General features: G+C 37.1%; 1 protein-coding gene across 1 annotated transcript in view; it reads right to left on the bottom strand.

The window, feature by feature from the left end:
• The window catches only part of TMEFF1 (transmembrane protein with EGF like and two follistatin like domains 1), a 73924-nt gene that overhangs the window by 38074 nt on the left and 19641 nt on the right, over nt 1–16209 (bottom strand). Inside the window, exon 2 of the mRNA XM_053466694.1 lies at nt 205–317. Coding sequence (XP_053322669.1) covers nt 205–317 — 113 coding nt within the window. The remainder of the gene's footprint in view (nt 1–204; nt 318–16209) is intronic.

Raw genomic sequence — 16209 nt, 5'->3', positions numbered from 1 at the left:
TCAGGACAAGATTTATATAACAAAGCTATTTTAACGTACTTTGGAAGCCAATTTACAGCCGGATAGTGGACTGGCTATCGTAGGGTCCTATTACCATAGTAACCGAAAAGGCCACTTAAATTTTTCTTAATTGTTTAAATTTCAGTATAAAAACTGTTGTTTGCTTCACATGCTAGAACAATAATAAGCAGTGGTTAAATTTACCTGAAACTGGCAGGCACATTTCAGAACATCCCCATCTTCTTTGCACACTCCTCCATATTTACAGGTTGACTCGTCACAAACTCGACGGACGTCAGACTCTCTCATGTTCAGCTCTGTGGCATAAGAGATAATAGAAGCATGCTTTAATTAACGCAGAAAGTACCAAATAGCGTTGCGATCAAGCTATCTATTATACCAACCCATCTTTCTTCTAATGCATCATAATAAAAATCTAATAACCTGGGGTGCCCTACCATCAAATGTTCACTGACCTCCATTGCCCTAACATCTTTTTTATATTGTTTAAGTCTTCCGGTAGACAAAGTATGAAATACAACACCATTTTTCTTTTTAGATGCATTAAAATAGGAAAACAATCTAAAACTGCATTATATGTAACCACGGTATAATAAATAGGTGTATTTGCATTTCAAAGAAAAAAGGATTCCTTCTTCCATAAGGCTTCTAACAACAGCAACAACTTGCAAAGTGATGCCCTAATATTTGATACGACCATTAACATGTTACAACTATATAAAAATGTTTCATGTTTTTGTAAACCCAAAATCCTCACTACTACATAAACTACATTTTAACATCAATCAAATAAACAATTCCCCAGTTTATGAATGAACACGACACATGGTGGATATATACGCCCAGTGAGTCATTTTGTAAATGTCACAAATAATATGTCACAGGCCACAGTGGTAGAAGAGATTGAAACTGCGGTGTAAATGCCTTGGGCAATTCAAGTCTGTATCAGGCTCATTAATTTTTCAGAATTTTGGGTTTCTACTGGGCTGGGGCATGACTATGTGTCTATGAAGCCAACGTTGGTAAGCCTCAGTGCGTAGCTTGCATTGGGCTTTCTAAAAAGGCCATGTATGCCAAGACTTTTCACCAAATTCAGCTGGTGCGTCTATCAGGGTGGCATCGAGTAAATGGCAGCAGTAAAGCTACTTTCATGCTCTGGTTCTCTGGTGGGACTTAGGAACACACCACACAGAGAATTAATTTTAGAAATGTAGGGGTCAAAATGTTCAGCTAGGCACGTCAGCCATCTGCCAGACATAACGATAGATCAACATAGCTCCTGTCAACATATCCTTAGATTCTCATGTAAGTAAACACCAAGGATTACTTTTACCTAGAGGCCAATCATGTGACTAAGTCAGCCATTGATGCTTCAGTGACAGCTGTGTTTCTGACCACCGCACAGTCACAGAGAAGACAAATTCTCTTTGTATTTTTTCTGCAATACTTAAGGCGACTAATAAGGATGTACTGTTTACATCTCTGTTAAATTAACACCAAAGTGTTAAGCAGAGCTGTCTTATTAGAGCACAGGCAATAGTCTGAGGGCAATGCTCCTTCATAAACATGACCCCCTAACTCAATTACACTAATTAAATTAAGTCATTTAATATTGTTAAATGTTAAATGTCAGATAACTGCAAACTGCAGGAGTAAATTCTTGTTCCATGGTAATCAGATTGGGGCTGTAGCTATTAAATGATTTGTTTACCATGATTCCTTTGTAACTGAACCTATGGAGCCTTAGGGGATCTGGTTCAGACAGGCGGGTTTCCTTATACGTTCTCCTACACTGGCCTTCAACCTGTTGGTTTATTATATCCTCAGCAAAAAGATGATACACTAATTATAGCGATTACATTAAGATACCTGGAGTTGTTGGGTGTTCTCCTGAACCAACGCCTGGCATCAGGGAGTCTTCCCCAAAAACACAATCCACAAGCTACAATAAAATAGCTCTCTTGTGGGTGCAGTCAAGGATTGCTGTTCTAGTTGTCTCACACTGTCTTGTTTGTATGAGCAGGAATACTAGAAGTTAAATTGCTGATACTGTGAAATGTAGCCAATAACGGTCACATACAAGGGCTTCAAAAATTGACCTGGATTATAAATACCCACACGATCTTTGACCCCAGAAACCTACTGTTGTTGCAATCAAAGCCTTGCATGAAATATAATCTAGCTCTGGAATTTCCAATTTCTTTAACTGCAGCTGGACAGGTTTTAAAGACAGGGGCTTGGAAATAGGGATCAGATTTTTAAATGCTATTTTTTTCGGTGGCATAAACCGCAATTTATTTTTACTACTCCCTTTCACTTTAAGAGATGCCTGTTTCGTTTCTTGACAGCTTCTTCTTGGTGACTTCAGTCAGACAGCACTTATGCATAGACTCTGGGTTTCCACATTTATGTTCTGCCAATGGGTTCTCTACATTCAAGACAGACAGTGCCACTGGCATTCTAGCTTACATTATGAAAACAAGAAGGGCAAGCAGCAGTACAAAATGTTTCCCACAGGAACACTCTTCCGAACGATTTAGGAATAAGTAACAGTTGCGTAAAACAAATATTGACTTTTTTTTGACTTTCGATGGAGATTGATTCCTTCTGCTTAAACATTTATGATGGATGGCCATGGATTGCAAAAGGCATCTGAAATCACTAACATTGGCTACGTGACACATGCGGAACAAAACATAATATGTGGATTTTTTATGGATACTATTTCTTTTATATACAAATCATAAAATAAATGAAATATTTAATGACTACATTTTGATTATTAATGTCACCACTAACTGACTTATAGCTGGCAATGTTTAAATAATTATGGGGCAGACGGGCTAAATAAAAATGTAAAACTATGCTTGAGGAGATAAAAATCTGTATATATAATGATGTAAGCCAATTTTATAAGGTTGCCGTCACCAGAAACCAGTTTAGGCAGAAGCCCATTAAGAAGAACGCCTACATTTTTTTTTGGTTTCAAGAGGATACACATGATGACATAAGTAGACCTGCCAATACAAAGGAACACTTTATAGAACTCGGTTGCCTTTTTAATGATTTGGAATTCTCCTCGAAAATTGGCTTTTTTGGAATTACTGGTGTTAACATGACTCTTCCTTGGAGTAATGTGCTTTGTACTTCTTGATCCATCTATCTACACTGTTTCATTGGTATAAGAATAAAAATAAGGAGAAGGCCGTAAAATGAACTTCTGCTGTATTAACTATGATTTCGTTTTAATGAGTGCCACCTGCACCACAAATTATTTTTAAATTGTTTGGAGGCAGACATTTTTGAAGTGTTTGGCGAACAGATGTTGACAATACTTATCATCTTAAATGACAAATGTGTTAAGATGTACCTTGAATCCGAGCCCAATCATCTGCCAATTAAACCTGGCATATGATTTGGAGCACATTTGCTTATATGAAGGCAAAATCAGAGCATTAGCAAGTATTCAAATTATTATTTCACATGGAGATTATGCCACAACATGTGCTATTTAAACATACTGAATGCATAAAGCCAATTAAACTCACATCTGTTTTCTGTATCACCCATTACAAACACAGCAAGGTTTGAAAAGGAATGTACTAAATTAAGAGATTTTTTACTTGTTTTAATGCGCGTTTATAAAAACAATCACCTAAAATTAGGATTATTAGGTACAAATGACATGGCATGTATAATTGGTCTTATATGGAAACAAGACACAGAGGGGTCTATACACTAAAGGGAGGGTTGACAAAAGAGTTTGCAGAGTTCTGTTTCAGCTCCTTGACTTTTAATTTTACATTGTACAGGGCTAGCTCAGTCCTTTATGATACGGAGGCCTGCCAGCGTTGACCCTTCATCATAAATACTGATATATATTTTTTTAATATTATAGTTTATTTGATAGTCCAAACGTTTTCTTATGTTGCTTCACCTTGAAAGCTCATCTACCGAGTGGCAATACTAACGCCAATAGAAAGTTCCCACTGCTTCTTTATACTGATGACAGGGAGCTGAATAACATATATATATATATATATATATATATATATATATATATATAAAAAAAGTTTCTTTATGTCCCTTTTAAGGCTTCAAGCGCTTTCTCATTAAACTCACATTAAGTGTATGGTATGACCTTACATCTATCATCAAGCTTATTGAGAACTTTCTTACAATTTGACTGCTCTGAAGGCAGGATGTTTATTTCTCTCCTAACGGTCTTTAAATCAATGGCAAATTGCCATATCGCTACGGCTACTTAAATTACCTCATTTTGGCTGAAAGCTTTTTAAATCAGGTTTGTATACAACACGTCAAAAACACATTTGTCAACATGAACCAAGCAAAGAAATAATAAAAGACGTCTGGAGAAATGTTTGGAAATTATGCTAAAAAAAAAAAGGTAATTTTGTACGTATTTATAAATACATTTATATCTATATAACATAACGGCATTAAACATTTGATTCACTTTTACATCAAATACCTTCGGAATATATATAAATTGAATATAGGACAAGAGAAAGAGAGAACGATGTGTACACGTTATCTGAAACATATGGTAAGTGTCGGGATACAATAGCCATTAAAATAAATAAGAGTTTATATTATGTCAGGTTGATTTTTTTCCTTGCGTTGTAATTGGATCTGAAAGGCCACACGTTTTCAGGTTGTGCTCTGCTCAGCTTCCTAAAACCATTTCATGTTCCATGAAACTAAATAGCAACCACTGCCAGGTTTCCGTGACATTTCCCGTGGACGCACACTTTTCATCATTAACTCTGAAAAAATGTCCTTTGAGACAAAACAAAGTTACGACCCTGGTTAAATTTATACTTTTGCTCTTAAACAGCATGTGTGTGTTGACCCAGAACATATTAAATCATTGAAAAGAGCTAATTTTACAAAGCTAGCATTTAGCATTAGGCAATTCTAAACTAAATAAAGGATGCTGGAGGCTTTCGTGTTTCTCCATTTTTTCCTGTAGATGTGTCATGAGAAGGTGGCATGTGATTAAAATGAGAAATACATCTAAGAAGGGAATTATTCTTAGAACCAATGAAAAGCAGTGCTTCTAAACAAAATTAGGCACAGTATATCATGTGGTTGACATTATTAGCAGAAAACAATACATGCATGAATCTAGAGAAATTCTTAGCCAGATTGATGTTGACACGAGATCCATCTGCAATTCAAAGGCTTATTCAAAATAACGATGAGGACAAATATCACTGTAAGACTTACTGCGATTGTGCACCAGTGCTATCATTTAGATTTCTATAAGGAGCTAAAAGACTCAAAGCCAGTAAATGCTTTAGAAGAAAGATGATATAGATACAGATTCTGTAGATTCACTGGCCAATCCAAGTAAAGATGTCGTGTCCAGAACAGACACAGGCAATGGATCTATTGAATACCCTCCACCGCTTCAGATGTCCAGATCGGGACCACTTTGTTGGGTGTGAGGCTGAAGGTTGGGAATGGAGGGCCCCGAGGTGGGTAAGGACAGGTCTAAAGTCAGGACCACCAACCCACTTTACCCAAATTGACATTTCACAGAACTTAGATTAAATATTGCCTAGCTATTCTACTTGGCACAGCAATATACAAATAAGCACAGAAAAGGCCACTTCTGTAACTAAAGCTAGTCATTTTCTAAACTATTAACTATCATGATCAGGGTTCATCTTAATGGGGTTTGTATTAAAATTATAGGACATCACAGCCAAATAGAGGGAGTTTTATCCAATGGCCTTAAAATAAACTCCAGATCAGCTCTGGTGCAACGTACTTATAGCCGAAGCACACATATAACAACTACATAGGGAAACATTATTGATTGGTGCAGTTTCCTCTGGAGTAAAAAAGGTTCTTGCCATTACCTATTCGTTAACATGTTATATTACAGGTATAAGCATATCTAATTACAGAGTGGCCTCGACTCTCCTGTGTATTACATCTGTATACAAGCATGTTTTAAAAAAAGGAATATTTAGCATACAGGCATACCTCATTAATGCAGTAGTTATTGAATGGCTGTCTTAATAATAATAATATTAATCATAATATTAATCATAATAATAGTAGTAGTAATAATAATCTGCAGAATGTAAGTTGACAAACGTAAAAATAAACTACAAAAAATGCCCTATGACTCCTTCTATCATATAGCCAGGTTCTGTACAACAATGTGCAGTTTCAACAGATAAAAACCGCAGGCCCTCAGGCAGATTTCAGTATAGGATCTCTCAGTGTATACTAACCAACCTAATACATCCAATTTCAAAATTCTTACTTGTTTTGGTTATAAACCACTTCCTACTACTGATCTGAAGTCTGCTAACATACATATGCTCCTCAACTGGACCAACTTCAAACACTTCTAAAGAGTCACCTTTTCAAAGTCAACGTGATCGATGACTCAAGATGACTCTCAAAAATGTCAAGTTGCAATGGATAACATATCAAATCATCTTTTCACTGAAGAGTCGAGATAAGCCAAGTTGGCAGTAGAGTTTTTAACAGAATTGAAAAACAGGCTCCAACTTGACAAAGTCTACTTGACTTCCCAGTTGGAGGCAAAATGACCTCGAGCTGGTCAAATGGATTGATAACATTTGACAGCTATGGAGTGCAATTTGACACAACTCAATGGGAGAGCCTCTGAATTCAAATACAATCCACTCTTGATGGGATCTCAACTTTCAGAGTTTTAAAGTTGAGTCAACTTTAGTGTTCCCTATTTTGTTGTATTAATTGGCAATTTCAAGAACTGCCAGCAAACAACTTGCTAGTTGCAAAATAATTTAAAATTTGATATCCATCAAGCAATACTTGATCAAAAACCAGGCAGGCTATTCAGAATATGGCTTTTCAGCAGTGAAAGTCCTCTGAAGTTTGTATGATTAAAAAAGCTAAAAATCAGCAAGTCTCACTCTGTCAAATCAATAAAAATCGTTTAAAAGTTAAAAAGTAAAAGAATGCTGGAGTCATTATTTCAGCTGACAAAAAGGCAGACAAAGCAGCAGGGGAAGCCAGCAATGCCACTACGTGATGTGCTCAGTTTACCCAATGCTATATCCAGAACACCATAAATAATCTAGAAAATACTGTAGCGCAATTCCTAAGTGAGCTAGATTCACTCTATGTTTTGTTTGATCTGGGAAATCGATGATTTACATCAGAAAACTCAACCGGGAGATGTGAAATGTTTAGTTTGAAGGAAAAAGAGCTACACAGTATACACTAGAAACACTCTTATTTTAAATCCAGAGCCCATTCTGGATAAGGAGTCATGGGCTGGTGGAAGCATCTGGGGACATATGAAGGAGCATTCAAGCACATAAACAGATACATAGAATGTTGTAAGTATTCAGTATTACTGGAGCTGTTTTCCACTAAACGTAGGATTAGGAACATCATTCCTAATACTGCTTAGTCCCAATTTTCTGGGACGCTTGTCATGTGACACAAAAGTAGGCCCTAATAGGTTGTTTCTCTGTTGTTTTAATGTGAGTAAATCTTCAAAGAAAATAACGAGATAAAAGATCTGCTAAAGTCTGTTTGCTTAACATACTAGAGAGTGCAACGCCACAAGGTGCTAACCCGGAGAAACAGTTAGATGTGTGGTATACGCAAGGAACGAGAAATGCAGCAGACTGAAAATAAAAGAAACATAATAAGTAACAGATGTAGAGGGAAAGGATTGGTCTGAAGATGGCATGTGGTTCGCTCAAACAGATGTCTTCTGGCGTTAATATACAAGATACACGCTATGTGTAAAACAGTCATGGTATATTTCTTGCCATGTCACATTTATTTAACATAACGTTTTAAAAGGTGACAATGCCATAGAAAGCAGCTATACAATTCATCCACAATCAGACATAATAAAATTACAGTTTGAATAAAAACATCTGAATAGTGACATTCATTCATTTGCTATTAATTGTGTCTTTGGATATACATTAAAAATGATGCTATACTAAACAGCTTCATGAATAATTCAACAGCTTCAAGAGTTTTACAGAAAAAAAGAATTAAAGGCACAGTACAGTTGTGGAACGATGACTGCCTATAATCCTGCATCTGCCAGTCCATCGTCTTCTTGGCATTCCATGTCCCATAATAATAATATGCTTCCCATGATATATACGCCATGTTACTGGCATCACTTTTTGCAGTACTTTCGCACACATTGAGAAAAAAAACAAGTTAAATTTGTTGCCCTTGAAGTGCTTTTAGAAGTGTTTGATACACTTGCGAGACAAATTAATTTGGATTTTATATAGATTTTATCTGTTCAATTTGTTCAACTACCCATTTGAGATATGCTGTAGCATCCAAACGGTACTCAAAGACACTGCACTTTATTTGTATATGTTAAATATAACAAGCGTGGTTAACTGCTGTAACATAATTGTCAATCAGAGTAAGGTCTTCAATAACATTTGTGGCTTTATTTGCAAATTGCCTTCACCAAAAAGTAGACTGTTGGCTGTTCTTTTGAAGTTGTTGGCGAGGCAGGTGTCACCATACATTAGCCCTGCTTGAATACATTTTCAGGCAGCTTTATTAATTTAATATAAAATCTGGACAAATCTAGGCAAAATGCCCATTGATATTAAATACCACAAAGCCACAGCTACCAAGCTCCCTGAAACATTATTCTTACTATCGTAATAAAAATAAAATGAAATATTTTCTTAAATAAAAATAAGTATTTAAATGAGGACTGGACCTCTTTCTAAGGTGCTATAACCTTTTTCATCCACTATAAAAATTATTTGAAACTGGTCTCTGTGGCATGCTATTCTGTTTACAGGCCAAGCAATGTCCCGTTGATCCCATTGGATGATTATGAGGGCCACTTGAACTGAAGTGCTCTCTCTCGAATGGCCAGCAAGCAATTAACGCTCTCATTCACTGTGTGCTTTTATATTAAGAGCATGGGTAACACCTTATTTGCAATGTGAGTTATTAATAGGTTAGTAATTAGCTGTTATGGAATACTCTGCTGTCGGAGAATGTGCCATGATGTGTAAGGTCAATATTCTAAATAACTCATGAAACATAGACTACGCACATGACGTTTCAGTATCTTTAATTGTCACACTGCCCCATGTGCTGCTTCAGCAACCACTTTATTTGCTTATGCTTTGTTATTGCCATAGGAGAGTGCAATACAAAGGGTTAAAACAAATTCTGACTAATTCAAAGATTATTCTCACACAAGATCTAATCAGATGATCCCCGTGATGTATCACGCCAAGAAACAACTAAAATCTGACAACTCAATCAATGACAGATATTACATATATAATGGGTCATATTATCTAAATCTTTGTTTTGACTTAGAATAAGGATATTGGGAAATTTGTGAGTCTTACGTCGATCACGTCAACATACCATTATGCATATTTATCAGTGCCAGATTATCAATTAAGCACAAGACTTTTGCCTAGAGGTCCCTAAACGTTTTAACGGAAAATCCAGCTCTACTGCATTCGGAAGCAAGAGTTTAGGCCAACATCTAATGCTAATGCAAGATGGAACTCAACAAGATATTTGTCATTATTTTTTATCTTTTATTTATAGCATTGTGAAATGATTTATACATACAATTACAAAAGTAAGCTAAAAGAGAAAAACAAGTGGAAGGCATTAAACCTTGTGACAAAAAAATTAGTATATTCAATTTTAATAACATTGAAGGATTTGTACATAATAATAATAATAATAATAATAATAATAGTAATCTTGCTTAACTCAAACATCTTGCTTAAAAAAAACCACACTGCTGATAGACTAGGGCATTTACCGAAAAAAGACAATGAAATTCACAGCACATTCCAAGGTGACATTTTCAAGGTTAATGTATGGTTAACTGGTGAGAAAAACACTTCTGCAAGCAGTGCATGCATTAGATACTGCTGCGCACAAAGGCCATGGCGAAGGAGTGTCATATTAAACTGAAACTCGAGTGACTAATAACTGATTAGCCATATATATATATATATATATATATATATATTTAACCCAAGCACATTGGAACTGATTTAGCTGTCTACAAATCCCTAGATACCACAGCAAGGGATTCAACCAGCCAAAAACACCATATGTAACAGAAGGCAATAACGTGCATAAAATAAATAAATGGCACCATTATATTCGGGGTCACAAAGAAGCTCCACATAAAGCATGAAAATACAAAGAAAATATATCTAGTGCAATATAAAAGTGATAATAAACTTTATTTGTTAACATGCCAAAACTTAAAGCATAATTCGCATTTCAGGAGGCCAAACGGGGACACATTAATTGGTGGCCATTGCTATAGGTGGACGGGAACAGAACTGTAGGCAGGGGCTACAGGCACCATGTGAAATGTGACAGGTCGGAGTAATGAACTTGCATGTCTCAAAGCTAAACTCAGTGGCGGAACTACCGGGGTCGCGACTGCGACCGGGCCCTGGAGTTCTGCCAGTCAGGGGGGCCCAAGGGGTTGCTGAAAACGACCGCTCGGCAACTCTTGGGCCCCCCTGACTGACAGATATCCAGGATGCCTCTGCTCCCCGCCGCTGCCGCCGCCACCTGCCTCAGCGCTGCCCAGAGTGCAGTGTTGGGAGCGTGAGGCGTTTGTCTCGGGTGCCGGCGCTTCACACTGAGCGCCGGCATATGACGTCATATGCCAGCGCACAGCAGGAGTTGACAGGAGTTGACGGTAAGTGACCTACAAAGGGGGGGGTAGGGAGGGAGTGGGTAGATCGTGAGAAGGGGGGGTAGGGAGGGAGAGGGTAGATCATGAGAAGGGGGGGTAGGGAGGGAGAGGGTAGATCGTGAGAAGGGGGGTAGGGAGGGAAAGGGTAGATCATGAGAAGGGGGTAGGGAGGGAGAGGGTAGATCGTGAGAAGGGGGTAGGGAGGGAGAAGGGAGATTGTGAGAAGGGGGGTAGGGAGGGAGAGGGGAGGCTGTGAGAAGGGGGGGTAGGGAGGGAGAGGGGAGACTGTGAGAAGGGGGTAGGGAGGGAGAGGGTAGATCGTGAGAAGGGGGGTTAGGGAGGGAGAGGGGATCTTGTGAGAAGGGGGTAGGGAGGGAGAGGGTAGATCGTGAGAAGGGGGGTAGGGAGGGAGAGAGTAGATAGTGAGAAAGGGATAGATGGGTTGGGGGTGGGAGGGTGGGGGGGCCCTGAGGTTTCTAGTTACGCCCCTGGCTAAACTCATAATATTTAATTGTTCTTCAGAAATAGTTTTCAGACATATCATTCTGTACAAGTCTATTATAATGACGATAGCTTTTATTCACAGGAGGCAAGCGGCCCTTACAATTTTCCTTCATTCTTTGAGCTTTTATAGCGTAATGCCTGTTCTCACTTGCTTGGAAACACAAAATGCTTGTTCCTAGGTTCCGTTTTTTTTCCCTCATTTCCTAGACCGTTGTACACACTGACGCATTAGAAGGAGCAAGCATGGGGAAAACAAGAGACTCCTCTTTCACAAGATCAATAAGTGAAACCACTGATTGATACTGGGCGGAAATTTAAAATCCTCCAGGGATCAAACAGGGCTTTTCTGCTGAGTTGGTTAACTCTGAGATCTTCAAGAAAATGATCTAAAGTATTTTCACAGTGAATAAAATAAAGGATCATCATGTGTTTGTTTTGTAGTTTGATATGCATTTAAAGCTCCATCAAGGTTCAGGCTTGTAGCTCTTAAGTATACAAGCAATTAAATAATATGAAGACATCTATCTAGCAAAACAGGTTGTTTTTTTAATCTATAGAAAATGATATGTCTGTGGTTTTATTTGTGAATGCTTTTTTTATGGGGGGCAAGGAGTAGGAGACAGTTTAAGGAACATTGTTTTAGTCAACCCAGACAGCATGTCGTCTCTGCAAGAACATCAAATCAAAAAAACATAAATCCTTTCAAAGAATAAATGAATCACATCAAAGAGAAAGGTTCTAAAGAAAACCAAGCTGTAGAGCAAATGGCTACAACTGCACCACATAATAGACAGAATATTTGCTTTCTAGGAGCCAAAATATATATATATATTGGATCGGATGATGATGGATTACCTTAATGGATACTAGACAAAAAGGACTCTAGTTAAAAATAAATAAACAATACATGGTAGACCTTCTTAGAAAGAAATACATCATCATCACTGTGGACTGTGTGAGTACTATATTGTGTAGTCATTGACATTGATTTAACACAGCAATTTGTGTGTCTGTGATAGATTTTTCAGTGACCTAAAACAGGCCGTAATGTTACACCAGTTCTGGGATATATATATATATATATATATATATATAAGAAAATCAGTCACTGGGAAAAAAAAAGATCAGAATTGTCTCAACTTATATCCAGTGTCTAATAAAATGGACAAGATTTTACATTTTATGCCCACAGTGCCAGAAAATTTCATAACGCTATTATTAGTATTTAGTGAAGAATCTTCGACTCTAGCCCACATCACATCTGGGTTCTTTTGTATAGGTTTTTATTTAAAGGGACTTTAATCAAGTTACATAATTCAATTTTATAAGCCAATTAATGTTTTTTTTATATTGTTATGCCACAGTTTCACCTATTTACTTATTGTGGTTTGACTGGGTTTTACGCCTTTGTGTTGTTTAAGGTACATCTACTGTATACACTATGAATCTTTTTTTATTAAAATATATGGAAATAAAGTATGTATGAAGTATGTATGTGTTCTAAAATCTCTTTAATAAATGAGATGTCTTAATAATAATAATAATATTATAATAATATGTTTTTATTAAATGATAATTAAAACAGATATACTGCTGAAACAAACAAAGCAATAACTAGGAGAAATCATATGATTTGGAACCTACAACACTTAATATTTTGCACAATAACAAATTGACCCTTCTGTCTGGAATCCTAATGACCAATGCAAGTTGTGAACAAAGGGTCTTCACTAATGGCCTCTGCTTCCTCTTCACACTCCAATACCCCTTTTAAATTGGTGAGAGCCTTTGCAGAAACATATGTAAGATGGGGCCCTCTGATTCTTTTAAATCAACAGCAAACCCACTGTTTTCTTTTGAGGAATAAAAAGAAGTAAAGCTTTTCACGGACTTTCTAGAACATATATTATATTGAGTGTCCGTACATTATAAACCCTTTTGCCAAGGCAGGACTCTAAGCCTGGTCCCAAAGGCATTTATATCCTTTAGCAAGTTGGGGGTCCCGAAGGGGTCAATGCTTAAAACCAGTTGCCATGGAAACAATAAAGCACTCCTCATTTACTGAATCAGTTACATCAGAAGGGGGTAGGAGACCAAGTGTTGTGATAGTATCTTACAGTCAAACCCTTTATACTGGGAAATCTATAAAGAATGGAAAGTACGGTACACCCTGATTTCACTCAGTTATGGCCGTCACCAGATCAAATGCAAAAATAGCCTGGATTTTCCCAATATGTCTAATAAAATAAGTGTAATTTTGTTTTATGTGGTCTATGTTATTTCCTATGTCACTATGTCTCATTTTTATTCTGTAATTTTGTTCGATTCCCTCTGCAAGACATAATATGTAATATTGTCAAGACATGAAGGATAATGAATACAAGTCAAAATATTCAAAATAAAGATTTAAAAAAAATAATATTATATTATATTGTATTTCCTATTATATTATTATTATTATTATAAGTTACAGCCCTAATTTGTAAATACTTTAATATACATTTTGTTACAATGTTGTAGTTCCAGAGCTGCAGAGCGCTGTTGTCCAATTTCCGCACCTGATTTTCTTCATGCAGCAGCCAATCACTACCAGTAAAGCATATCCACTGAAATCAATGGTTGTGTTTTCTGCGCATGCATGTACGGGGTTTCATTGGACCCCACGAAAGTCTGAATCTGGTTGGTGGGGGGTCTAGTGTGAGTATAGAGATATGTTCAGCCGAGAATACCTCATACAAGCCTAGGTGGTCGAGTAAGTGTTGGTCATGTTCAAGACCCCTGGTGGTACATAATTGGCATAAAAAAGTTTCTATTATGCCCACCATGAAACAGAGTGCCTTATTTCTATGGCACATGGAGTTAATGCTGTTTTTGATAACCCTTTACATGAATGCATTTACAAGAATTAGACATGAAAAATAGTAGGGGGAAGGTTTGTGCTACCCGTTGTCATAGTAATAGCATATATCCTCTTTATAATTATGCCATTGTTTATTGACTGTGTTATGGAGAACAAAACAGAGAGAGGGGGCCTGAGTTTATTTTTATGGAGACAGCAAATTACCGAGATACATATGAAATATTACAGCGCAAAATGCTTGTAGCGTAAATTGTACAGGTGGAGGAAAGGTCCATCATCAAGATGTGAAACTGCCAAGCCTTATGGCATTCAGCTTGTGAAATACCTTAAATAGTATTCAATCATTACCCTGCAGCATGCATACAAATGCTATTATATACTCAGCTCATAATTACAATATTCAGGTCTTTCATAGAAGCTCATTAATGCAACAACAGAGGATCCCTTGTATAGTTTTTGAATTTTCTCAGTGGCTAATACAAGTCAAAAGAAACATGAATGTGTGAGCATGGATACACAAATATATATATTTATAGGTGGAAAAATATACATTGATTCGAGGAAAAATTCCAGGAACAATCACAGTCATTGAGAATCAATATCTATGTCTTTATGGACACGGCTTTGTGCACCACTATATGGACAAAAGTATTGGGACATACCTCTTAATTATTGAAACCAGTGGTTGGGCTAGGCCCCTTACATGCAGTGAAGGGAAATCTTAATGTTTCAGCATACCAAGACATTTTGGACAATGCTATGCTTACAACTTTGTGGGAACCGTTTGGGTAAGGCCCTTTTCTATTCCATCATGTCTGTGCCCCACTGCACAAGGCAAGGTCCATAAAGACATGGTTGGATGAGTTTGGTATGGAAGAACTTGACTGACCCACACAGAGCTCTGACGTCAACCCCACTGAAGACCTTTGGGTTGAACTGGAATGGAGATTGTGAGCCAGGCCTTCTCGTCCAGCATCAGTGCTTGACCTCACAAATGTTCTTCTGGATGAATGGGCAAAAATAATATCCCTCTTTTTGCAAGAACAGTCCCATTTCTGGACCCAAACCCACCTTTCTACCCCTATGTCCTTTTCTAGAAGCTCTTATTGTACACCAATGTACCACAACCTCGAAGGTTACAATTGTGTGCATACAAACTGCAGAAATGCATATACCAATAAAACTGTGAAAGCTAAAATTGTTCTTCTACAATTGTCACCCAGAGCCACAAAGTCACAAACAGAATATTTTAAAGCCCTGTCCATCAGCCACATGACTAACAGCATGCACCTAAATGAAAATTAGCTCTGTCGGTCACAGTTTTTTAAATTTTAAGTCAAATACATTTTACATTAGACACTATTGCAGGCATGTTAGCTGTGGAAACAATTAGGAGATGATTGGTAGTAAAAACACTGAAACATTTTCAATGATGAAAACAGACATTTTAATGAATTTATGTCCTTCATCTGTCAATATTGGGGAAATTGTGCGTTCTTGTTCTCTCGGTTGGAGACGATAATTATAAAGTGTGAAGATTCTAGTGGTATCTTATCTGTAATTTACAGAACTCTTCAAGGAACCAATTAATAACACATATGCTGATACAAAACATATGGAAATTAAGCGAAGTGGATACTACAAAGTCATATAAAATATTAAATTGTGTATTCATTTAATGCTAGCAAAAGCACCAGGAATATATAATGAATTATCTTTATTATATGCAATGTAAATGACACAATATGATAAGCTCCCAAAGTAAAAAATTACTTGGGGCTGCAATGACAAACTCATTTCAGACGCCCACGCTTGGGTTCTGTTCTTGACTATACCGAAGGGCATATGACATCATACATGAGTACAGACATCATACACAGGTGACAAATTGATTTTGCTTTATGTTCCACCTGTTTCACATAAAAATATAAAAAAGTGATATCACTAGGTATTCTGGCCAAGAAATACCTCCTGTTTTACAGATAAGCAATGCAATAACTGGGACATTGGCAATTTATAGAGTCGGCAAAAAATAGCATTTTTATTTATTGCCACATTCCTCATTCAGTTATTGCACCCATTACCTGCCCACTTATAT

Source organism: Spea bombifrons, chromosome 5, assembly GCF_027358695.1.
Source record: "Spea bombifrons isolate aSpeBom1 chromosome 5, aSpeBom1.2.pri, whole genome shotgun sequence".
Classification (NCBI taxonomy): domain Eukaryota; kingdom Metazoa; phylum Chordata; class Amphibia; order Anura; family Pelobatidae; genus Spea; species Spea bombifrons.
Note: the sequence above shows the minus strand (reverse complement) of the source record. Positions and strands in the feature narration are given on the sequence as shown.